Genomic DNA, 27,123 nt, shown 5'->3' with positions numbered 1-27,123 from the left:
TTTATGACAATATGCCAAAAGTATCTCAGTGAGTACCCTCAGTATGAGGATAGCAAATATACACAAGATATATGTACACAATACCAAAAATATGCAGTAATAAAGCAATGCAAGCAATGTACAGTCACAATAGATTGCAATGAGAGCACATAGGTATAGGGGCAACACAAACCATATACTCTATAAGTGGAATGCGAACCAAGAATGGACCCCAAACCTATGTGAGCTTGTAGAGGGTTGCTGGGACAGTAAGAAAACAGTGAGGGTTAGAAAAATAGCCCACCCCAAGACCCTGAAAAGTAGGTGTAAAGTGCACCTAAGTTCCCCAGAGAGCACAGAAGTCTTGATAGGGGAATTCTGCAAGGAAGACCAACACCAGCAATGCAACAACGATGGATTTCCAGACGAGAGTACCTGTGGAACAAGGGGACCAAGTCCAAGAGTCACACTCAAGTCGGGAGTGGGCAGATGCCCAAGAAATGCCAGCTGAGGTTGCAAAGAAGCTGCCATCGGATGGTAGAAGCTGTGGATTCTGCAAGAACGAAGAGGACGAGGAACTTCCCCTTTGGAGGATGGATGTCCCACGTCGTGAAGAAGCTTGCAGAAGTGTTCCCATGCAGAAAGACCGCAAACAAGCCTTGCTAGCTGCAAGGGTCGCGGTTAGGGTTTTTGGATGCTGCCGTGGCCCAGGAGGGAGCAGGATGTCGCCAATTGCGTGAGGAGACAGAGGGGGCGTCCAGCAAGACAAGGAGCCCACTCAGAAGCAAGTAACACCCGCAGAAGTGCCGGAACAGGCACTACGAAGAAGAGTGAACCGGAGCTCACCTGAAGTCACAAAAGAAGGTCCCACGACGCCGGAGGACAACTCAGGAGGTCGTGCACTGCAGGTTAGAGTGTCGGGGACCCAGGCTTGGCTGTGCACAAAGGAAATCCTGGAAGAGTGCACAGGAGCCGGAGCAGCTGCAAATCACGCGGTACCCAGCAATGCAGTCTAGCGTGCGGAGGCAAGGACTTACCTCCACCAAACTTGGACTGAAGAGTCACTGGACTGTGGGAGTCACTTGGACAGAGTTGCTGAGTTCCAGGGACCACACTGGTCTTGCTGAGAGGGGACCCAGAGGACTGGTGAAGCAGTCTTTTGGTGCCTGCGGTTGCAGTGGGAAGATTCAGTCGACCCATGGGAGATTTCTTCAGACCTTCTAGTGCAGAGAGGAGGCAGACTACCCCCACAGCACGCACCACCAGGAAAACAGTCGAGAAGGCCGCAGGATTAGCGATACAAGGTTGCAGTAGTCGTCTTTGCTACTTTGTTGCAGTTTTGCAGGCGTCCAGAGCAGTCAGCGGTCGATTCCTTGGCAGAAGGCGAAGAGAGAGATGCAGAGGATCTCTGATGAGCTCTTGCATTCCTTATCTACAGAATTCCCCAAAGCAGAGACCCTAAATAGCCAGAAAAGGAGGTTTGGCTACTTAGGAAGGAGGATAGGCTAGCAACACAGGTAAGAGCCTATCAGAAGGAGTCTCTGATGTCACCTGCTGGCACTGGCCACTCAGAGCAGTCCAGTGTGCCAGCAGCACCTCTGTTTCCAAGATGGCAGATGTCTGGAGCACACTGGAGGAGCTCTGGGCACCTCCCAGGGGAGGTGCAGGTCAGGGGAGTGGTCACTCCCCTTTCCTTTGTCCAGTTTCGCGCCAGAGCAGGGCTGGGGGATCCCTGAACTGGTGTAGACTGGCTTATGCAGAGATGGGCACCATCTGTGCCCATCAAAGCATTTCCAGAGGCTGGGGGAGGCTACTCCTCCCCAGCCCTGACACCTTTTTCCAAAGGGAGAGGGTGTAACACCCTCTCTCTGAGGAAGTCCTTTGTTCTGCCTTCCTGGGCCAAGCCTGGCTGGACCCCAGGAGGGCAGAAACCTGTCTGAGGGGTTGGCAGCAGCAGCAGCTGCAGTGAAACCCCGGGAAAGGCAGTTTGGCAGTACCCGGGTCTGTGCTAGAGACTCGGGGATCATGGAATTGTCTCCCCAATGCCAGAATGACATTGGGGTGACAATTCCATGATCTTAGACATGTTACATGGCTATGTTCGGAGTTACCATTGTGACGCTATACATATGCGGTGACATATGTATAGTGCACGCGTGTGATGGTGTCCCCGCACTCACAAAGGCCGGGGAATTTGCCCTGAACAATGTGGGGGCACCCTGGCTAGTGCCAGGGTGCCCACACACTAAGTAACTTAGCACCCAACCTTTACCAGGTAAAGGTTAGACATATAGGTGACTTATAAGTTACTTAAGTGCAGTGGTAAATGGCTGTGAAATAACGTGGACGTTATTTCACTCAGGCTGCAGTGGCAGGCCTGTGTAAGAATTGTCAGAGCTCCCTATGGGTGGCAAAAGAAATGCTGCAGCCCATAGGGATCTCCTGGAACCCCAATACCCTGGGTACCTCAGTACCACATACTAGGGAATTATAAGGGTGTTCCAGTATGCCAATGTAAATTGGTGAAATTGGTCACTAGCCTGTTAGTGACAATTTGGAAAGAAATGAGAGAGCATAACCACTGAGGTTCTGGTTAGCAGTGATACAGTTAGGCATCACACAGGGAACACATACATATAGGTCACAAACTTATGAGCACTGGGGTCCTGGCTAGCAGGATCCCAGTGAGACAGTGAAAACACCCTGACATATACTCACAAACAGGCCAAAAGTGGGGGTATCAAGACTAGAAAGAGGCTACTTTCTCACACTTGTTCATACGTGTAGACCTTACCCTGCACGTGTCCAGCTCTGCCATACCTGCTGCTGTACCTGTTCATACGTGTAGACCGAACCCTGTACATGTCCAGCTCCGCTGATCCTACTGCTGTACCTGTTCATGTGTGTGTAGACCGACACATGCACATGTCCATCTGTTGAACCTACTGCTGTACTTGTTAATACATGTAACCTTACCATGCACATGTCTAGTTCTGCTGATTCTGTTCCTGTACATGTGCATGTGTGCAGACCTTACCCTGCACATGTTCAGCTCTGCCGATCCTACTGCTATATTTGTTCATATGTGTAGACACCACCCTGTACTTGTCCATCTCTGCTGATCCCACTGCTGCACCTGTTCATACATGTAAACCTTACCATTCACATGTCTAGCTCTGCTGATCCTACTGCTCTAATTGCTCATACGTGTAGAACGTACCATGCTCATGTCCAGCTCTGCTGATCCCACTGCTGTACCTGTTCATACATGTAAACCTTACCATTCACATGTCCAACTCTGCTGATCCTACTGCTCTAATTGCTCATACGTGTAGAACGTACCGTGCTCATGTCCAGCTCTGCTGATCCTACTGCTCTAATTGCTCATACGTGTAGGACGTACTGTGCTCATATCCAGCTCTGCTGATCCTACTGCTCTAATTGCTCATACGTGTAGAACGTACCGTGCTCATGTCCAGCTCTGCTGATCCTACTGCTCTAATTGCTCATACGTGTAGAACGTACCGTGCTCATGTCCAGCTCTGCTGATCCTACTGCTCTAATTGCTCATACGTGTAGAACGTACCGTGCTCATGTCCAGCTCTGCTGATCCCACTGCTCTAATTGCTCATACGTGTAGAACGTACCCTGCACATGTTCAGCTCTGCCGATCCTACTGCTATATTTGTTCATGTGTGTAGACACCACCATGCTCATGTCCAGCTCTGCTGATCCCACTGCTGTACCTGTTCATTCGCACAGACCGTACCGCGCACACGCTTAGGTCTTCAGTCGCTACCAGTTCATACGTTTACGTCAGTGGCTCGTAACAGGCAATGCCCAAGTACCCACTTCGAGATGTCTGATTGATCAGAGAAGGCGGTTGTTTGGTGAAAAAAAGAAGATACACACATGGCTATGAATCTGGACTAAATTTATTGAGGTTTCGTTAAAGCAATAATGCCAAGCTCAGTACCAAGATCAACCCATCAAGCCAGAAGTAACGACAACTACACATGTAGTAAGTAACTTTACAGGCTACTCCACCAGGGTATAATTCAAAGTGCCATGAGGGTTCTGTCTGGAGAAGGCATAACACATCTCAGGTAGACGCAACTATTACAAAAATTCAATGTAATACAGCACACTTAAAACACTGAACCAAAACAGAAACAACATTAAACATGACGGCCGAGAGTAGGTGATGCAAACCTGGCCGGAGTCAAGCAGGCATGTCCTGGCCACAGATCTGGTACTTGCAAACAGCAGGGAAAGAGGCCAGTGGTGGTCACAGAAAGAAGCAGTGATCACCTTCCAGCACAGTGTAGGCGGGGGTGTTACAAGAGACTACCCTACAAAAGACTTGTCAGATCTTAAATCCTGAAGACAACCCGGGAAGGCCCCTCTGATACAGACGCAATGCTGGGATTACTCCTGAACAAATAATACATAACAAATGAAACACACACTTTTCTTTCAAATTCTAAGCTTGTTTTCTTATTCCAAAATGTCTAAGGAGCTAAAGCGTTTCAGGAGGAAATAAAGGAATTAACCACTGTTCTTCTTATCAATACTGATTCAAACATTAAAATATTATAAAAACATTTTAAATGACTCAAACTGTTAGAAACTAGAGAACAACCGATTTTAAACAGAATTTGAGTTTTTCAAGTATATTAGAAAATGTTTATAAATTTCAGCTTTTTGAAAATGATACAAGTAGTTGTTATAGTCGAGGATGCTTTTGTACTCTTAACAAACATTCCTATTTCACGCTTTAAAAAAATACAGATGTTTTATAACTTTTTACCTAACCATCCCAGCCTTCAGAAAACAATTCAAAGGTTGTCCACCTCTTAATCACTATTTATCATGCCAGCATTTAATTTTAAGAAAAGGATAATTGCCTAGAAATTTGGTTGCAAATACTGTGTGATATTTTTCATAAATAGAAGTACATTTTTGGAGCAGAAATGAGTGCTAGAACTTAAACTGCTGAACAAAAGCTATCAGCTATTTTTGTGATGATTTCTAATCAATATGGGTTCTAAATAAAACAGATCTGAAACACCAAAGGAGGATCCAACCTTCTGCATCGGTTCATGACGCCATGTTTGTTACACATATTTCTTGGGCTCTATTCCACTGCAGGGGAATGAAACCTTTGGGAGGCTGGAGAGTACTTCATAGATGTTAACTTAAAAAACCGGGCCCGTCCATCCTGTGCACCCACAGCCCTCCATACCCGCGACCCCCGCCCTTGTTTGCACACCTGCTGCACTGACCATACTCAAGGAACTGGAACTGAGTGGCACCAGAGGCCCACGTTATGGATCAACTGAGACTGAATTATGTAACAAGGAAAGGCAAGTTGTGCTGCATAACACAGCACAAAATGTAACACTTTTATCACACTATTGTGTCACCTTAATACAGATTGATACTGTTTGTGAAAACGCATTAGTGTAACACCTGGATAAACCAATGAGGACCTGAGAGGCGCCCGTTAACTCTTGGAAAGGATCAACCACTGTACAACATGTAGAATATATTCTTTAGTAACGCTTGACCTGTTCAAGCTAGAGACAGTTTTTGGTGAACTTTGTGAGTTATGTGGCAGATGTGAATTATATGGCACCTCTGCCCATGTGGCCACCCTACAGATTTCTAAGTCTGTGAGGCAGTAGCGTAACGAAACGTGAGGGGGCCTCCCCTGCAAGGTACAAGGAGGGTCCCCCTCTGGACTTAATAAGGCGCTCCTAGGACAGGGTACTGTGCTGAGGGGGCCCCTGGAGCTTGGGGGGCCCCCGCTTTGTGGGGGCCTATGTTACACCACTGATGTGAGGTATCTTAGGAAAGCAGAGGTTTTCTCAGTAGTTTTACATTTACTTAGTAACGTGTACCTCAGAGGGAACTAGACATGCTGGAAAAAATTCAATCTCAGGCATTTCTTTTGAGAATGTTAAACAGGTGTTTGGAAACAATATTGGGGTGTAAAACCAAAAATAGATCCTAAAGCAGAGGCAAGTAACATGTTGTCAACACACTTATTACACCAACAAGAGCAGATAGGTGTCGCCACAAAAAACAGCCGGGGCAGGAACAGAATAATTGCATTTTGTTTCCATAGACAGAAGAATATGCTGTCCCATCATCAAAGATCACACGTCTATCCAAGCCGCTTAGGGGTCCCAGTTGTGATCTGTTCAGATAGTCCCTGGAAGGACTTTTAGCACCATTTGGGACTAGGACCTTTCAGCCTGACCTGGTACAGGCGATGTCAACACCAAGTTCGCATGGCCACCGCGCAGGGCAGGGGCCACTGGAAAAAGACAAAAGGCTCATGAATTGGGTGAGGACACCACTTTGTGAAGCTACCTGTTGATGTCCTGGAGATGCCACCTTGCTGGTCGTTGGTCCGCTTCTCCAGAAGTCACCACAATACGCAGCATGCGCGACAGTGTGCACAGTACCGATGTCGCCCAGTGTGGAGGACGGAACACAAAGAGATACCCGTCTCGAAACACAAGACAAGTATGTTCATAAGTTACCTTCAGGAGTATAAAAACAAAGAATCTTGGATGAACTGGAGTGATTTGTACTGAACTGCCAGCTGTACACCGTAGTAACACACTCCACGTTCCGTGTGTGTTGTTACATGCGTTCCCTTGTTTTTTCGTCGATTGTGTGCAACAGTCCTACTTGTTTAGGTATGTTCAGTTAGAAAGCTGGAAAGATCAGATGTACTCAAATATCTTTAAGTAGTTTAGGTTTTTAATTCATATCTTATAAGGTAAATTAAAAGAGATATGCACATGTCTCTATATGATGCTTGATATTCATTGTAAAAGGTATAAACATACTTTGCAAAGTCTGTATTGCACATTTCCCTGAACTCTGAGCAAAGCTCATGATTTTCATACATCTTTATAATGAGGACTCAGATGGCGAATGAGGCCTACGGTGAATACTTCAATGAAGGGAGGGAAGGGGAATGAAAGACACAGAAAAGGGGAAGAAAATAGAGACAAGGAGAGAGAGTAAACAGAAAGCACAGTGGAGGAAAAAGGGAAACATTCACTCCGAGGTAGGAAGAGAACCTGGAGCCGCAGGCTATCCTTTAGAGAGTGCTGCCCCTGGCTGCATAGCTCCGCAGAGTCCGCCTTCTGCACAGGCGCATGTACTTGGACCTGGGAGGCGTCTGCTGTGCTCTTAGCCCACACGGGGAAAGATGTAGGTATTAAATACTACAAGGCAGATCTAATGTGGTAATGAGCATCTGTGCTGCTTTTTACGAAGGTATCGGAACCCACATCTACTGCTCTCAGGTTTTACTACCTAGGGATTAGGGCGATATTCTGAGCAATAGTAGCGATGTAAGTGGCATCGGGGCGGATACACGAATAACCATCCCTGGTGCTGTGCAAGCTGCTCAGATGCTGTCCCACCTAAAGAGATGCACATGTCAATGGTGGTTCGGCCAAAACATGCTCCTGCCCATTAAAGTGCACACCCTTCAATAGCAGTACTACCCGGAAGTTCTCCCATTAGCGGGTTGCACTTGTTTCAATAGTACTACTGCCCAGACACCCCCCGAAGAGGATACAGACTCAACGGGGGTACTGCCCCGACACTCTCCTGCCCAGGAGGATAAATACTCGTCAACTGAGGTACTGCCCCGACACTCTCCTGCCCAGGAGGATACATACTCCTCAACGGTGGTACTGCCCAGATGCTCTCCCACCCAGGAGGATACATACTCCTCAACGGTGATACTGCCCCGACACTCTCCCGCCCAGGAGGATACATACTCCTGAACTATGGTGCTGCCCAGGAGGATAAATACTCTTCAACAGGGGTACTGCCCAGACGCTCTCCCGCCCAGGAGGATACATACTCCTCACCGGTGGTACTGCCCCGACACTCTCCTGCCCAGGACGATACATACTCCTCAACGGTGGTACTGCCCCGACACTCTCCTGCCCAGGAGGATACATACTCCTCAACGGTGGTACTGCCCCGACACTCTCCTGCCCAGGAGGATACATACTCCTGAACTATGGTGCTGCCCAGGAGGATAAATACTCCTCAACGGGGGTACTGCCCAGACGCTCTCCCGCCCAGGAGGATACATACTCCTCAACGGTGGTACTGCCCCGACACTCTCCTGCCCAGGAGGATACATACTCCTCAACGGTGGTACTGCCCAGATGCTCTCCCACCCAGGAGGATACATACTCCTCAACGGTGATACTGCCCCGACACTCTCCCGCCCAGGAGGATACATACTCCTGAACTATGGTGCTGCCCAGGAGGATAAATACTCCTCAACGGGGGTACTGCCCAGACGCTCTCCCGCCCAGGAGGATACATACTCCTCAACGGTGGTACTGCCCCGACACTCTCCTGCCCAGGAGAATAAATACTCGTCAACTGAGGTACTGCCCCAAAACTATCCCACCCAGGAGGATACATACTCCTGAACAATGGTAATGCGCCCGACACTCTCCCACCCAGGAGGATAAATACTCCTCAACGGGGGTACTGCCCAGATGCTCTCCCACCCAGGAGGATACATACTGCTCAACGGTGGTACTGCCCAGACGCTCTCCTGCCCAGGAGGATGCATACTCCTCAATGGTGGTACTGCCCAGATGCTCTCCCGCCCAGGAGGATACATACTCCTCAATGGTGGTACTGCCCAGATGCTCTGCCACCCAGGAGGATACATACTCCTCAATGATGGTACTGCCCAGACACTCACCCCCAGGAGGATACATACACTTCAATTGTGGTACTCCCCAGACAATCTCCCGCCCAGGAGGATAATTATTCCTCAACAGTGGTACTGCCCGGACAATTTCCGGGGGGAGACAAATGCCTCATTGTTTAAAAAAAAAAAAAAAATACATCTTTGTAAGATGCAAACCAAGTGTTTGAGCTTCCCTTCTTAGAATGACAAAGGTAACCACATCAAGATGCTTCTCAAGGCTCTTTTGTGCTCGTCCCAGCAGGCTTCCCTCGCTTCTTTGTGTATCTAATGGACAGTTCCCACCCAAGCACGGCGTGTGAGGGACGCCGTTCCGATGCTGGCTCAGGGGATGGTTCTTCTTCTTCAGGTTTCACATACACTCCTAATAAGATGCCCCAGGGCTTAGTGTCAGTGTGTCGTCCCCGCGTGCTCTGCTGCTTCGGCTGCCCTGAGACTGCTTTATAGGTTATCGGTAAATGTAGCATCTGGAATTCTGTCTGTGTTTAAAATGTTTCATCACACGCTTTTGTTGTCGTTGTCCCCTTGGTGTGTTTGTGAATACCTAAACGCGCTCACTATTGCAAACAAGAGCACAGCCCGGACAATAAGGCAATGGTTGTGAATGGCTGTCACTCTTACATTTGGTAACTCATGTGAGTAAAGTATACATTAATAAAGGGATTTTTCCATCTGTGTCCCTACTTATTCCATAACATAACATTTGCAACTAACAAAGCTACTTGTTGAGGGGCCGTAAGGAGACAAAAAGCAAAAACGGCAAACAAGAAATTCAACATCCACAAGGATTGTTTAGATGGAAAAAAACAAAAACACAAAAAGTAGTTACCTAACTAACTTGGGATAGCTATCTTCCCCATTCTCACTCTCTTCATATGTATATATATAGGCATTTGATTCCACTGTGCAGCTATGTGTGACATAAAATGAATGAGTTCTTCAAACTCAGCGCTACCTGTTGAAAGTGAGAAGATGACCGGCTGCACTCGAACAGCACCATCCTTCACTCCACAGGCCCTTCCATCTCGATGATCATCGGGCCATCACCACTGGGTTTGAGCCTTTGCGTGAGAAGGTCTGCGGAACAGAAGTTTGGATGCATCTTGTGGTGCGAGATGAGCCCTGTGGCGTGCCTGAACCCTGCACCACATTCACTGCATGTGTATGGTTTGACTCCCATGTGTGTTCGCTGGTGGGTTATCAGGTTTGAAGAACCTCTAAAACCCATCCCGCATACAATGCACTTGTATGGTTTTTCACCTGTGTGTATTCGGTAGTGGATATTTAACCCACCGGACTGACGGAAGCTTTTCCCACATTCTTTACATTTGTATGGCTTTTCACCTGTGTGAATCCGCTGATGAGTGACCAGGTCGGCGGATCGGCTGAAATCCTTCCCGCATTCAATGCATGTATAGGGTTTCTCTCTGGTATGGATTTGCTGGTGGGCAGTCAAAGCTGATGAGTGCCTAAAACTGGAACCACACTCACCACAAGAGTATGGTTTCACTCCCGAGTGAATGCGTTGATGAGTAATCAGGTTTGAAGAGCCTCTAAAGCTCATGCCACATTCAGCACATTTATATGGCTTCTCGCCTGTATGTATTCGCCTGTGGATGTTTAAGTCTCCAGACTGCCGAAAATACTTCCCACAATCACTGCAGGTGTAGACATTCTCTCCAGTGTGTATTCTCTTGTGAATGACCAGCTGGGAGGACTCCCTGAAGCTTTCCCCGCACTCGCGACACATGAAGGGCTTTTCCGCAGTGTGTATCAGCTGGTGCTCTACCAGCAGCGAATGCACTCGAAAGTTCTTGCCACACACTGTGCATACGTGCAAGTTCTCCTCTGTGTGGATTCTCCTGTGGTCAGCAAGCCTGGAGCCGGTACTAAAGCTCCTTCCACACTCACTGCATATAAACACCAGGTCTTGTGCAGATTTTACCTCCTCTCCGCTGGAATCGTTTTCTGTTATGGAGCCGTCTCTCTGCTCTGAGCTCTGCAGCAAAACCTCTCTTGCACCCCACGATCCGGCTTCATGTGGTTCTAGTTTTATGCATCGTTCTGGCTCAGTCGATGTAGATTTGACACATTGCCCTCTGTCTGTCGAAAGAAAGAACAAAGACGTTGATTGTTAGGCTTTAACAAAACATAATAATTTATAGCTCAGAGAAATTACTTTTGTTGACATGGATCCCATGACCTGAGAGAAAGGTTGGTCTAACACCTCTGAAGTGAGTTTGATGAAACTATACATGGTTCCTCTTGTGCAGACAGTAAACCGCGGCCTTTGGCTTGGAAAACTATCTTTCACTACAGGTTAGAGCCTGCCAGATGATGCCTCTGAGGTATGAGTGTGGTAAAGTGTAGGCTGGCACTGGTCCTTCTGTTCCCATCCACTGAGGTACACTTTGTCAGCAGGCCACTCCTGTACTACCAAACCTGGACACTAGATGATCACAAAGGGCTGCCTGGGAGTGCAGACTATCGAGCCATGATGTCACACGACCCTTCAACAAGCGTCAGCAAGAAACATGAGGGAGGAACTACAGACCTATGAACAATTCAGCATCTCTGCCTGCGAGCAGCAGGGACCAACCTGTCCTCTTCCAAAGGGATCTGAAGGTAAGAGGGCCAGCAATCAGCCCTGCTCGACTGTGGCTTCCTAATGTGTAGTGTTTCCTGTTGGACTGTGTCTGTGTGTATGGATATACTGCTATTATATGGCGCAAACCTAGCAATGAAGCAACAGAACACTGTTCATTGGGGTCAGGGGGGTTGGAAGACGATCTACAATATAGTGTAGATAAAGTGTGATTACACAAACGTTTCACACACATTACATTTAATAATTTAAAGTATAGGAAGAGTAACTGATTTGACCAGAATCACACAATGTTGAGTCAAACGCAGTGGCCAGGATTCAAATCCTGGTGCCAAAGGGCAGCAGTTCTAGCCGCGGGACCACATCTCCTCCCTATGAAATACGGCTACTGCGGTAGACCCATAATACACAGAACTTACAACCTCATCTTTGAGATAACTCCTATTACAGTATAGGTGTAGTCAAATGCCGGAGGCTGTCACACTGGACAGCGTCAGTAAATAAACATAATGGAGGAAATACCTGAATTAATTTTATTTTAATCACATCTGTGCTATCAAAGACTTTAAATCAGCCTTGATGGCACCAAAGGGTCAAGTGGATTTTATGTTTTTTTTCCAGAGGATTGCTTTAGGATAAGTAGATATTTTATAAAATTCCACACCCCGATAAAGTGATCAACTCATCAACCTCTCCTAATAATTCATGAATAAAACCAGACAAACGTCCAGTGGGAAGCCAGAGGTTTTGTTCTTCTGCAAGAGATGCGAATCATCTCACAGTGGAAGAAGCTTGAAGGAAGAAAAGATATCCTTCTGAGGATTTGGTTTGGAGAAGATCAGTTTAAGATCGTTCTGATTACCATGCGATTCCTTCCCTATGTTCATGACGCTTCCTTGAAACTTCAATAGATTTTCCACAAGCTTTTATGAAGGAGTCGCCAGATTACTAACAGCAAGTTCATTTCCTGACCGATTCAGGGCACAAAGCAATTTATAAAAATATTAGGCTGCAGATGGTATTTTATAGGAGTAAAGATTTTTTTGAAGGTCTAATTAATTAACTGTACTACCATAATGTTTTGATAGAGTTGATGTATCTATTTTGGGAGTACCTATTAAGCCTAATAGTTTCAGATTTTCTAAAATAGTTCTCTCATGTTTAGGCTCAGAAGGAAGTCATTTACAATTAAGATGCTTAGATTTCATTGTTTTAATTTTTGTCTTGCAAGGGAAATCCTATCCAAGGCAGATTCCATGAATTTGTTGAATTTTATCCATTGTAACTCAACTGTTCCCATTGGCTTGGACCAGCTATGGAGACGCCCTTTAATGTCAAAGTACTTAGTGATCGGGACCCACGTCTGGATAAAACCCTCACTCTAGGTGTCTCACTAGCAAAATTAAACAGTGGCTGGTGGAATAATTTTAGCCACTGGTAACTATTCTGGACCCCAATAACTTAACCTCTGCTCACTACAGACTGGAACAACTCACATGCAAATCAGCTTTAGATCCGCCCCAATAGAGGAATGACGTCTCAACTAGAAGATATCAGGGGACATCAGCGCTTCTACGACTGAGTTTGAGCATTATAACTTCAGACTCACAGACAGCTAAGCTTAGAATCTAGAAATAGATGCTTTCGAGTAGAATTTGATAAAACACAGCTTGCCTAGTTCTCTTATTGTCCAAGGCACTTTGCAACAATAGGAGATGTGCAATGGCAATAGAGTTGTGTCCAGAAACATCATCCTCTGCAAAAATACTGAAGAGTAAAGTATGCTCTACCAGCAACCCAAAGATAAAAATATACTCTACCTGCAACCCAAAGACAAAATTATGCTCTACCAGCAACCCAAAGACAAAAGTATGCTCTACCAGCAACCCAAAGACAAAAGTATACTCTACCAGCAACCCAAAGACAAAAGTATACTCTACCAGCAACCCAAAGACAAAAGTATACTCTATCAGCAACCCGAAGACAAAAGTATACTCTACCAACAACCCGAAGACAAAAGTATACTCTATCAGCAACCCAAAGACAAAAGTATACTCTATCAGCAACCCAAAGACAAAAGTATACTCTACCAGCAACCCAAAGACAAAAGTATACTCTACCAGCAACCCAAAGACAAAAGTATACTCTACCAGCAACCCAAAGACAAAAGTATACTCTACCAGCAACCCAAAGACAAAAGTATGTTCTACCAGCAACCCAAAGACAAAAGTATACTCTACCAGCAACCCGAAGACAAAAGTATACTCTACCAGCAACCCAAAGACAAAAGTATACTCTATCAGCCCTCCTTCCGTTGTTTGGGATATGCTGCTTGCTCTTGAACTAATCCACTTTAATTACCTCCAAAACCCTTTCTGTCCCCTCCATGAGCTGATGACGATCTATAATTTACACAGACCACAATGTTTTATAAATAAACAAATGTAGGATTCAGAAATAGTTATTTTCGGATTATGTGCAGTTCACTTTTCACTCAGGTGACCACAAGACAACACATAAACTTCTCACCTAATACCCATGAACTGGTTTCTGCACACGGGAGCATAAGAGGTAAATGTTTAAGAAAAATTTGAAAAAGGACATTTTTGTGTGATCAGACAATCAAGGCAAATGAGGTCTGTCACTTAACAGTATCCCATGGATGCACAAAGATTGAACAAATATAGTTTTTGATATATTCCCTGCAGCCAATGGGGTTACATCTGCAACCACAGGACAGGATGCCAAAGCCGGACATCATCACCTCAACTTTTTTCTGCCATTAGAGTTTGTACCAGGTCTGGTGTAGTGGCCAAGTGCTCCTAAACATGTAGAAAACCAGTACATGCCTGGTATCCCCAAACCAAGGACACAAAGGGACTCATCATATGGTGGGAACATCCACAATGAGGTGTTTTTGAATGAAGGACACAGGAGAACAGTCACATTTTTATACAACTTCATGAAAAAAGGGGGAAAAAAACCATACGCTTACGTGCTCTTGGTCAGCTAGGACAAGGTAGGTGTTACACCTACAAAACAGACACTTTCCCCATATATCTGGGCAGACACTAGTAATTAAAGGACCCTTTACTGGTGATCATAAATAATACACTCCTACAAATAAGAACTGTAACCTCTGCAACGACACGCAACTGGTATTGCCAGATTCTGGACTTTCGGTGGAACTTCGCCTTGCTCAGAGTTCCGAAATGTAAGTATGTCAGTTTGAGAGCTACAAGGAGGCGCTGCGAAGTTCGCTAAAAAGTAAAAAAGCTACACATCTCCCATTGTATCTTCATGGTGCTAATCGAGATGGATACAGAAGCGGCACCAATAAATGGGCTGAACGTAGTAAACAGAAACACACATTCATCATAACCCTCCTGTGTGAGCTGCTCCTCCTCACATGTAGGTCCCTGTCTCAACAGGCACCTGAGTCACTGCCCCCACCGATGACTGGACAAGAGCACAAGAGGCTTTTGAGATCTAATTCAGGAGAATGGGAAAGATTTCAAACCTAAGTTAAGAAGTTACCTTGAGACCCACCATGTTCTCCGCGAGCCGTGGACAGACATGCATGATGCAGGCATGGGGCAAACTTACACCCCTTCATTAGCCCTGCTGCATGGGTTTGTAGCCGCCTCCATGTAAGAGTGTAGGGGTAACTGATATCACTCCTGGTTTTAATATGTCCCTTAAAAAGAGTGGCTTGATGTAGGAAAGTACCATCTTGCCTGGCATGTTACCCCCATTTTTACTTGTGTGTCAGTTTGTTTTTGCCTGTTTCACTGGGATCCTGCTAGCCAGGGCCCAGTACTCATAGTTGTGGCCTGACTGCGTGTTTCCTGTGTGGTGCCTTACTATCACTGAGGCTCTGCTAACCAGAACCTCAGTGTTTATGCTCTCTCTGCTTTTAAAATTGTCACTGCAGGCTAGTGACTAATTTTACCAATTCTGATTGGCACACTGGAACACCCTTATAATTCCCTAGTATATGGTACCTAGGTACCCAGGGTACTGGGGTTCCAGGAGATCCCAATGGGCTACAGCATTTCTTTTGCCACCCATAGGGAGCTCAGATAATTCTTACACAGGACTGCCACAGCAGCTTGAGTGAAAAAACGTCCACGTTATTTCACAGCCATTTTACACTGCCCTTAAGTAACTTATAAGTCACCTATATGTCTAACCCTCACTTGGTGAAGGTTAGGTGCAAAGGCACTAGCCAAGGTGCCCCCACATAGTTCAGGGCAATTTCCCCGGACTTTGTGAGTGCGAGAACACCATTACAAGCGTGCACTACATATAGGTCAATACCTATATGTAGCTTCACAATGGTAACTCCGAATATGGCCATGTAACATGTCTAAGATCATGGAATTTTCCCCCCATGCCAAATCTGGTATTGGGGTGCCAATCCCATGCATCCCCAGGGCTCCAGCATGGACCCGGGGTACTGTCAAACCAGCTCTCTGGGGGTTTTCACTGCAGCTACCGCTGCTGCCAACCCACAGATAGGCTTCTGCCCTCCTGGGGTCTGGGCAGCCCAGTCCCAGGAAGGTAGAACAAAGGATTTCCTCTGAGAGAGGGTGTTCCACTCTCTCCCTTTGAAAATAGGCGTTAAGGGCCTGAGAGGAGTAGCCTCTCCTGGCCTCTGGAAATGCCTTGAAGGGCACAGACAGTGCCCTCCTTGCATAAGCCAGTCTACACCGGTTCAGGGATCCCCCAGCCCCTGCTCAAAACTGGACAAAGGAAAGGGGCCCAGAGCTCCTCCAGTGTGTCTCAGACCTCTGCCATCTTGAATCCAGGGGAGTGAGGGCACAATGGAGTCCTCTGAGTGGCCAGTGCCAGCAGGTGACGTCAGAGACCCCTCCTGATAGGTGCTTACCTGACTTAGTGGCCAATCCTCCTAAGAGGGCTATTTAGAGTCTCTCCTGTGGGCTTCTCTTCAGATAACCAATGCAAGAGCTCACCAGAGTTCCTCTGCATCTCCCTCTTTGACTTCTGCCAAGGATCGACCGCTGACTGCTCCAGAATGCCTGCAAAACTGAAACACAGTAGCAAGAAGACTACCAGTGACATTGTAGCGCCTAATTTTGCTGGCCTTTTCAACTGTTTCCTGGGGGCTATCTGCCTTCACCCTGCACTGGAAGCCAAGAAGAAATCTCCAGTGGGTCAGCAGAATGCTCCCCCTGCTAACGCATGCACCAAACTTCTGCTTCACCGGTTCTCTGGGTCCCCTCTCATTGCGACGAGTGTGGTCCCTGGAACACAGGAGCTGGATCCAAGTGACCCCCGACAGTCCAGTGGTTCATCTGTCCAAATTTGGTGGAGGCAAGTCCTTTGCTCCCCACGCCAGACAGTAATCCAGTGTACTGCGTGAACTGCAGCTGCTAGGGCTTCTGCACACTTGTGCAAGGAATTCTTCGTGCACAGCACAGCCCAGGTCCTCAGCACTCCGTCCTGCATTGCTCAACTCGCTGAGTTGACCACCTGCTTCGTGGGACCCTCTTTTGTAGGGGTGAGACGACCGCCGTGCTCAGTTTTCTTGAACCTGTGTTCAAGTACTTCTGCGATTGCTGCCTGCTTCTGCGTGGGCGCTCTTTGTTGCTGAGCGCCCCCTCTGTCTCCTCTTCCAAATGGAGACCTCCTGGACTTCCTGGGCCTGGGCAGCACCCTTTTCCTCCAATCGCAACCTTTGCAGCTAGCAAGGCTTGTTTGCAGTCTTTCTGCATAGAAACAACTCTGCATCCTCCAGCACGCCGTGGGACATCTTCTGTGCAAAGGAGAAGTTCCTGCATCTTCCGCTGTTGCAGAATCATCAGCTTCTTCCACCCGGATGCAGCCATGTTGCACCTTCATCCGGGGTTTAGTGGGCTCCAACCCTTCCGGACACTTGCGTGACTCTTGGACTTGGTCCCCTTCCTTTACAGACCCTCAGGTCCAAGAATCCGTCTTCAGTGCTTTGTATTCAGTTGTGGACTTTGCAGAATCTCCTATCACGACTTTAGTGTGTTTCTGGGGAAGTAGGGTAAATGTACTCCTATTTTTCAGGGTCTTGGGGTGGGGTATCATGGACACCCTTAGTGTTTTCTTACACTCCCAGCGACCCTCTACAACCTACACTAGGACTGGGGTCCAATCATGGTTCGCATTCCACTTTCTTAGTATATGGTTTGTGTTGCCCCTAGGACTATTGCAATCTACAGTGTTTGTACTACTTTTCTAACTGTTTACTTACCTGATTTTGGTTTGTGTGTATATTTTGTGTATTTTACTTACCTCCTAAGGGAGTATATCCTGTGAGATATTTTTGGCACACTGTCACTAAAATAAAGTACCTTTATTTTTAGTAACACTGAGTATTGTTATTCTTATGATATAGTGCTTTAGTAGGAGCTTTGCATGTCTCCTAGTTCAGCCTAAGCTGCTCTGCTATAGCTACCTCTATCAGCCTAAGCTGCTAGAACACTACCAATCTACTAATAAGGGATACCTGGACCTGGCACAAGGTGCAAGTACCATCAGGTACCCACTATAAGCCAGGCCAGCCTCTTACATTGGTGGTGCAGCAGTGGGATAAGTACTTGTAACTTCTTTACCACTTTGTCATTGGTGCTTTTCAGAAGAAAAACATATACCAAATACTTAAAAATATACACAGTTAACCTAAGCAATTTAACTTTCTTTCTACAAACTTTCTAAAACGTTTCTAAACAGTTTTCAAAAGTTTTGAAAAGTTTTTCTCTTTTCTCTAAAAGTTTCTAAAACTTTTTTCTCTCGGTCTTAAACTCTTCCTTACAACTATGTCTGCAGTAGAGCTCACTCCCACAGTTGTCCAGGCAACCTATGGTAGTTTAAACTTTAAAAGTTTGAGGGGTTTCTGCATAGAAAGAGGTTTAAGCATTGGTAAGAACTCTACCAAAGATCTTCTCCTTAGCCTTCTCCTAGAAAGTGACCAGAACCAGTCTGGCCCATCCCAGGATCGAGAGGTAGAGGAGGGGGGTACCCAGCAAGAATCAGGGGAGGGCCCAGAGGACTCTGGGGAGGGTTCATCGAAAGCCCTGTCAGCTAACAGGCCACCTAGTGAAGCTGGTAGTGGGAGGGGGTCACATCAGTAGGGCACCTTTCACTCCAAAAAGCCACGTAACTAGAGTCCAGCCAGTTAGGGACAGGTCCACCTTTGCCAATTCAAACATTTCCTCTGTATCTCACACTTCCCAAGCCTCCCACCCTGAGGATAACTTAATGGAAAGGGAACTCACAAAGCTGAGGTTGGAAGAGGCCAGGCTGAATCTTAAACAGCAGCAGCTGGCCTTAGACAGGGAATCTCTTGATGTGGAAAGGGAAAGGCAGAGGTTGGGGTTAGTTCCCCATGGTGGCAGCAGCAGCATTGTTTTTTATAGTAATCCTGTTAGAGAACAAAATTCCAGAAACCTGCATAAGATAGTACCTTACAAGGAGGGGGATGACATTAACAAGTGGTTTGCTGCACTTGAGAGGGCCTGTATGGTACAGTTGGTCCCTCAAAGTCAGTGGGCTGCTAACTTGTGGCTATCTTTTACTGGAAAGGGTAGGGATAGGCTCCTTACTGTCAGAGAAAGTGATGCTAACAACTACAAAGTTTTGAAGGATGCACTCTTAGATGGATTTGGCTTAACCACTGAACAATATTGGATAAAGTTCAGAGATACCAGAAAATAGTCCTCTCAAGACTGGACAGAGTTTGTAGACTGTTCAGTGAAGGCCTTGGAGGGATGGTTACATGGCAGTGAGATGACGGACTATGAAAGCCTGTATAATCTAATCCTGAGAGAGCATATTTTCAAAAATTGTGTGTCTGATTTGTTGCACCAGTACTTGGTAGACTCAGATCTGACCTCTCCCCAAGAATTGGGAAACAAGGCAGACAAATGGGTCAGAACAAGAGTGAACAGAAAATGTCATACAGGGGGTGACAAGGATGGCAAGAAGAAGGATGGTAAGTCTCCTGACAAGGGTGGGGACAAAGATAAAAAACATTCAGAGTCTTCATCAGGCCCACAAAAATCCTCTGGGGGTGGTGGGTCCAAATCCTCTTCCAACAATCAAAAGAACCCATGGTGTTATTTATGTAAAAGTAAAGGCCATTGGGCAAGCGATTCCACCTGCCAAAAGACAAACACCAAGCCTCCCACTACCACAACCCCTACTGCTACACCTAGTGCCCCTAGTAATAGCAGTGGTGGTGGGAGCAAACCTACTAATAGCCAATCCAAGGGGGTAGCTGGGCTCACTTTTGGTAATTTAGTTGGGGTTGGTCTTGTTAAGGAGACCACAGAGGCTACGTTTGTCTCTGATGGTGGTATTGACTTTGCCACCTTGGATGCTTGTCCCCTTAATATTGGTTAGTACAAGCAACTACCCCTAATCAATGGTGTTGAGGTTCAGGCCTACAGGGACACAGGAGCCAGTGTAACTATGGTGACTGAGAAACTGGTCCACCCTGAACAACACCTACTTGATCAGCAGTACCAAGTAACTGATGCTCACAATAACACACTTAGCCACCCCATGGCTGTTGTCAATCTCAACTGGGGGTGTGGGGGGGGGGGGGGGGGGGGGGTTACTGGTCGAAAAAAAGTTGTGGTAGCCACTGATTTACCTCTAGATTGTTTACTAGTTAATGATTTGGAAACACCAGCTTGGGCAGAAGTGGAGTTGGAGGCTCATGCAGCAATGCTGGGCATTCCAGGGCATATTGTTGCTTTAACCAGGGCTCAGGCCCAGAAGCAAAGAGGACAGGGAAGCTTGGATCCTGGAACAATGGATCAAGTGCTCCCAAAAGCCAGGGGTAGGAAGGGTAAATCCTTGCCCACTATCCCTCCCTCACCAGAAGATTCCCCTTTTGAGGAAGAGAATTCCTCTCCCTGTACAGAACCTACACCAGAGGAGCTGGCAGGAGACACTGCTGAGCTTTTGGGTGCAGGGGGCCTGCTAGGGAAGAGCAGAGAGTGGCACAGCAGACCTGTCCCACACTAGAGGGTTTGAGACAGCAAGCTGTCAAGCAGCAGAATGGGGATGTCAGTGATAGCCATAATGAGTATTGGGAAGACAACCTCCTGTATACTGAATCAAGGGACCCTAAACCTGGAGCTGCCAGGAGATTGGTCATCCCTTTGCAGTATAGGGAGTTTCTTCTAACCTTGGCGGAGGTCAGGCAGGCAACATGCAGCTGAAGGGCTGCTAGAAGCCGGGAACACAAGGTCCTGAAGAAAGGTCAGGATGGAGTGGCTGGATGGACCCAGCAAGGCAGCAGGGAGACATGAGACGAGCTCCTCCACAGCCCTCCCAACAGCAGCGGTGGCGAGCCTGCTGCAGTGCAGTGGCAGCAGCGGCCTGGAGGAACCAGCCGGGGTCCAGGAGGGAGCAGGAGGTATCAAAGTGGAGAAGAAGGTATGCAGTGATGCCCTTTAAAATAATGCTTGCTTTTTATTACAGATCCTCCAACTATCCATAGCATCCTAACAATGTAAAGATATCAATTCTTTCTGAGTGAATCTGGATCAAAGCACCATACACGCTGTTCTCCGTTTATCATTCAATAGACTGCAGTCGAGAAACGATGGTCATTATGTAATTTCTTGAGTCCGGCTTTGCAATGTTTATTTTTTCTTCCATGTCCACTGATAAGGGTTTTATCCCCCAACTTCTATAGACTTTGCCTTAGGCTGTGAATAAAACCAAAACTGTGCAGTTAAGTGACTTGTGCAACATGAGTGGGCTCACTTGGGTCAGAACCCCACATCCTTGGTAATCACATAGTGAGTTTCATTTTCCAGATGTTTATTTACATATAATCATAGACACAGCAATCCATGTTTCAGAAATTATGCACGCGATAGTGCCAGACTATCTTCATATAGAGAGTGAACCAACATTGTTGTGTACGTAAATGTTCAAAATGAGTGTCACTTCTTAACCTTAAGGACATAGTAGTGATGTCATCATATTGTTTCTGAGCTGCAAATAAACTCAACCTCTACAAATAAATAAATGGGTGGAAAAGAACATCTTTAAAAATGTGTAAAGAAAACATTTCCAAAGCATGGGTAAGCAGCATAGAGTACCCTGAACCCCAGTGCGCGCGGAGACATGAACCGGGGAATGGGGAGAAGAAACGGCATACTCTCCCTTCAGAGAAGGCGCGATAAATGCCTCATGCATCCATTCAGAGCCTCAAGGAGCCTCAATCAGCTCAAGTATTATAGAAACAAAAGGCACACGCAGGACGGCCACTACTTTGACGTAGAACATTCGCCTTCGGGCCCGATTTAGAGTTTGGCGGATGGGTTACTCTGTCACGAATGTGACGGATATCCCGTCTGCCGCTTTGCAATCTCCATAGGCTATCATAGGACCGTAATACGGCCGACGGGATATCCGTCATGTTTGTGACAGGATGATCCCATCTGCCAAACTCTAGATCAGGCCCTTAGCGCTTAAGGTGGGCGAGCTTCCCAATCCATTCTATGATTCTATGGAGGAGCCCCCCCAGCCCCATGGGGCGGAGACTTCCGCGTTCTTTACCACTACACCAGCAGTTTCACAATTTTTTAAAACCACAACTCACTTTTTAGAGCAATAAAATGTGCAACTCACCTACCCTTGACTGACCCGACGGGGGCTTTTTAAACGTAACTAAAGGATTGCGTGGCAGCCACTGCCATTCCATTGAAACGGCACTAAATTTGCTTAGACATAAAATTTTACTGATAAAACTCTCTTGAACACAAACGCGAATGTGTGGAAATTGTGTTTTCTCTGAATATTTATAACTTGTGCGTCACCAAATAAGTGCCTTGATCGGTTTTGGTCCCATTAAAACCTCAGTTTCCCACACACATCAGAATTACAACAAAGTCTTCCTTTCTGCTTTCTCCTTTTGTACATTTACAGTTATTTACACATTTTGTTGTGATTTGCAAAAAAACAACGTGCTACATGGTCACATAATTCACTTTTAAAGCTCCTCTCACTTTGAAGTCAGAGAAAGAGAAGTAAACACCATTCTCCATGCTAAAAGAATAGGCAGCCTGACTTTTGACCTCTGTCTTTGAATCACTGTCAAATGTGACAACATTTAAAGGCACCTTTATTTATTGTTTAGACTTTGCGAACTACCGAAAATCAGCTCACGACCCACTGCCACAGTTTGGGGAGCACCGCACTAGACTAGAAGAATCCAGGGGGCTTGATGTTTGGCTCCACAACCACCTTGTGTGTGGTCAGGCCACTCAGTGTGGTACATCAGGGAGATCTGCAGTGTGGTTGGTCCTCTACTGTACATGGCACTATTGAGACCACCTGGGTCCTCAACTCAAGCACTGGCCACACAGGACACCAGCTCCGGGAAGGCTGGTGGTCACTGGAACTGAACACAGAATCTTGGCCCCTAAACCTCCATTTACGCAACTAGAATGGGCAGTGTCTTGTTTGGGCGCTGGGTTTTGGCCACAGAGGGTTTTGGCCATTTGTAACCTAAAGATCGGCTGCTGGTGTTTCAGGCCACTTCCCTACCCAGTGTTACTCCCCGAGGCAGATGCAGTGATAACGAGGGCTTGACACATCAGTAAACCTGCTCCATTTTAACTCCTTCTCTGACACCTACCTGACTGCTGAGACTCTGTAAACACAGGAGTGAAATCTGTGAGGTCTAAAGTCTTCTGAGGTCACCCAGGGGCAGCCATTAGAATACCACTGGTCCACAGGTATATAACCCTGGACTCATATCTCGGCCAGAAGCTGCTAGCACCTACCTAGGCCATCATTCTGAGCTTTATTTGTATTTACCTGTTAACAAAACTCGCAATCTACTCACAGATATAAAACTGGCTGGAGAATGAGTTTGTTTACTGTTCAAGTTAAGCAGGAAAAAGACAAGATTATCTAACTTGAGTGAACTAGCACTGATCGTTCTGCAACAACAGAAGTCACAGAGGCTACTGCCCAGCAATGACTGAGCCGGCTCTCCCAAGATGGAATAAAAGTACAGAGAGGCTACTGCCCAGCAATCACAGACTATCCAGGAGCTCAAGAAAAGGACTCAGAGGATACTGCCCAGCAGCCACTGACTCTCCAAGGATGGGATAACGGTACTCAGAGAGGCTACAGCCCAGCAGTCACCAACTCACCCAGGACGGACAGTAGTACTCATAGAGGCTACTGCCCAGCAACCACTGGCTCTCCCAGGATGGGACAACTGTATTCAGAGGGGCTGCTGCCCAGCAAAAAGCAACTCCTCTAGGAGCCCAAGAAAAGGACTGAGAGGCAACTGCCCAGCAGTCACCAACTCACCCAGGATGGACAGTAGTACTCGTAGAGAATAGAATTAATATCTATTACGTGATGGATTATAATACTTGGACACCATCATAAATTGACCCACTTATAAGAACAGTTCTCCAGGTGCCTTCCTAACTTGTTATTAGGTATATTTTTCAGTGTAAGATATAAACAAAATATACAAGTTTATTTATCTTCAAATGCTTTGCTCCCTTTTTGGTTGAGCTGGTCAGTGCCTCATTCCCAACTGTGCTTAGACGCGTGTTTCTGCAGCAATGTCCAGATTCAAAATGCCATGCGTTATACACAAGTTGTACATCTTACACTCCTCAGTTAACTAAAAAGTAAGAGACAGCTCAGGAGGAGGTAGATCCACTACAGGCAAGAATCTCCTACTTCACACACAAAACACATGAGTTTCAAAGTGTTGATCCGGTCTTATCCTACCAAGCGCCTCAAATCCGGACACACTGATGGAAAGGACCTGCTCTGTGCCTGAAGGAAGCCTGAAAACTCACAGCAAGTGTTCTCTTAACTCTCTTACACTCCACACTGCTGCCACTCTCCTCCTATGCGCAGGGTGGGCGCTATGCGGATCCAGCACAGAAGTGAACGAGTACCTGGGGTCAGGCGCTGCTCCTCCTGCTTGACAGGCTTCGAGCTCTCCTCCGGCTCCACTGTGAAGTCCTCGCCGGGCAGGTAGCCCTCGATCAGCTGCACCGCCTGCTCCAGGGACTGCACCTGGTGATGGCGCAGCCACTTCATGGCCCCTTCGGGCAGGATGTCGATAAACTGCTCCACAACCACAATCTCCAGGATCTCCATTGAGCTGCGGCTCTCGGGCTTCAGCCACCGCTTGCCCCAGTCTCGCAGCTGAGTGGCCACCGCTCGAGGTTTGACTCCAGTGGCGAACGTGATGCTGCGGAACTTATTACGGCATCCCTCCTCCGTCACACCCATCCGACTCAGGACGGCATCCTTGAGAGAGTCATAGTCACTGGTGATGCCAGGCGGCAAACGTTGGCATATGTCCCTCGCCTCGCCAGAAAGTAATGGGAGCAGTTGAGTGACCCAGTGGTCTTTGGGCAGCCGAGAGCTCTCCGCAGCACATTCGTACTCCAGCAGAAATGCTTCCAAGTCGTCGCCAGGCTCCATCTTTAAGATAGGGAGGCCTGGGCTCGGCGTCGCAGGCTGCCCTAAGAGCTCTCCATGGGGTTGACCTTCTGTTACCAGCTGGTCCATGGTCACAGTAACAGCTTCTCATGCGTCTGCACAGGACTGAAGATGCTGATGCTGTGGGGACAACGGAGGCAAGGGCAGGTGTGTCAAGGTTATAGTAGAAAGTCCCATCTAACTCAGAACAGAGTCTACACAGCACCGGCTCACAGGACTGCACACAGGCTTTCCATCCCAGTCTTCAGGAAAAGCACCTCTTCTTCACAAGGCGAGACAGCAAGCAGCACCTGGAACAATAATTGCACTGTGTTAGACGCAATGATATATTCTTGTGGGAACTCTGCTTCTGAATCATTCCTTTCATGCGCTCATGCCAGGGACCCATCACATTCTTTAATGAAAGCATCACATGGTCAGCTGTGAATTTGTATACATTGGCGAGGGCCCAGCTGCTCTCCAAACAAGAGTATCTTACAAAACACATGAGAAAACAAAAACCGTTGAAAAAGATAAAGGACTGGCAAACAACACCAGATGTATTATCTTTGCCATACATGTTTCATGATGGTGTCCCTGCCGTTCTCTGCACCAGTCACCAAACTTCCTCCTCCAACAAGCTGTTCACTTATTTATTCAAGCACTTATATATAGTTTCAACTACACCCGAGGGTATACATGTACTTCTTTCAAGTTACAAACATCACACAGTAAACATGTGAAGCACGACTATTGGCGTCAGGGACAGAACACGCCCTGCCCTAAGAGTAACGACAAGCAGGCTGCGTACATGGACGAATGCACAATAGTGTGGAAGGGAGCTTCTTACTGTGGTATTTCTAGATCAAAAGGACTTTTAGGGGCTGGTGCGACTCTCCTAGTGGGGGGATAAAGTTCTGTATTTAAGATGTGCTGCATGAGAAGGATCCTGTTTCTTGAACCTGGGTGGATCTAAAAGACACAAGTTAGCACTGAGCAAGGAGTGCATTGCCCACACTGCGTGGGTTTTTGAGCCAGCTATTTCGAGGTGCCCTGATGCAAGGTTTCTGAGTAATTAATGCACATTTCAAATGCTTGTAACATCTAAACGTATTTAGGTACGATTAAAGATCCAGGCTCCTCTTGAGGTTGATCCTGAGAGACTTGAAGAATTCAATGATTTGGGATCACGACTGATGGTAGTTAGTAAAGCTAACCAGCCCCGGGGCTTTGGGAGGGGGGGGTGAAAGTGGTAGTGAGGGAAGATTAGGAGGAATTTTGTATTACATGGATTCAGCTTGAAGTGGTTGAAAGAATTTGAATTAGCAATAGGATATTTCTTGAAATTAAAGTTTTTGATACACCAGTGTGTAGGCCACGTGGAGATGGTGTTAGACCTCTGCATTCTTTGCGTGGTTCTTCCCTAACTTCTTGTCTTCACATGGCCCGTTTTGCGGACTTTGTTTCTGCTGGCCTTAGACCTCTGCACGCTTTAGCAATGCTAACCAGTGCTTGTGCTCTCTCCTTAAAACATGTTAGATTGGCTTTTACCCTACTGCCACATTTAATTTACGTCTAAATCCCTAGTAAAGTGGCATTACCTGTGACCCAGGGCATGTAAATTAATTGCTACTGCTGGGTCTGGAGGACTGAATATGCCACCTACTCAAGTAGCCACTTTAAACATGCCTCAGGCCTGCCTTTGCAGCCTGCGTGTGCAGTTTTAAACTACCATTTCAACCTGGCAAAGTAAAGCTTCTGCCAGATCCAAACCTTCCATTTATTGATACATATAAGGCACACCTATGAAAGACCCTGGACAGCTCAGAGGGCAGGGTGCAATGTGTGTCAAAGGTAGGACTTGTACTTTTAAGTTTTATATGTCCTAGTAGTGAAAAATGCTCAGATTAGTTTTCACTACTGCAAGGCCTACCTATCCCATTGGACAACATTGGAGTTACCATATTGCATTTTCCAAGTGTAATTTCCAAATAGAACAGGTGACCAGTTCATGTTTGGCATCTCTAGAATCACAATTACAAATTCTAACTTATGGTGAAACTGGATTTTAAAATACAATTCTGAAAATGCAGCTTTTAGAAAGTTGTCATTTTCTTGCTTTGGCCATTTGGTGCCTGCAGCCTGTCTCTGTGTCTGAGCGTGGGGGACAGTTGGGCTTTGTGTATTCCTCCTAGACAGCCACACACAATGGGAAGTCTAAGTGTGACTGAATGGGCCACCACTGGCAAGATGAGAGGGAAAAGCTGGACCCAGCCCCCTTACACTTGAA

General features: G+C 46.7%; 1 protein-coding gene across 1 annotated transcript in view; it reads right to left on the bottom strand.

The window, feature by feature from the left end:
• The window catches only part of LOC138297181 (uncharacterized), a 308,108-nt gene that overhangs the window by 271,805 nt on the left and 9,180 nt on the right, over positions 1-27,123 (bottom strand). The window contains exons 2-3 of the mRNA XM_069236676.1: positions 24,302-25,144; positions 9,754-10,852 (exon numbers count right to left, since the gene is read on the bottom strand). Of these exons, the coding sequence (XP_069092777.1) occupies positions 9,754-10,852; positions 24,302-24,923 (1,721 nt within the window). The 5' untranslated portion in view covers positions 24,924-25,144. The remainder of the gene's footprint in view (positions 1-9,753; positions 10,853-24,301; positions 25,145-27,123) is intronic.

Source organism: Pleurodeles waltl, chromosome 5, assembly GCF_031143425.1.
Source record: "Pleurodeles waltl isolate 20211129_DDA chromosome 5, aPleWal1.hap1.20221129, whole genome shotgun sequence".
Lineage (NCBI taxonomy): Eukaryota > Metazoa > Chordata > Amphibia > Caudata > Salamandridae > Pleurodeles > Pleurodeles waltl.
Note: the sequence above shows the minus strand (reverse complement) of the source record. Positions and strands in the feature narration are given on the sequence as shown.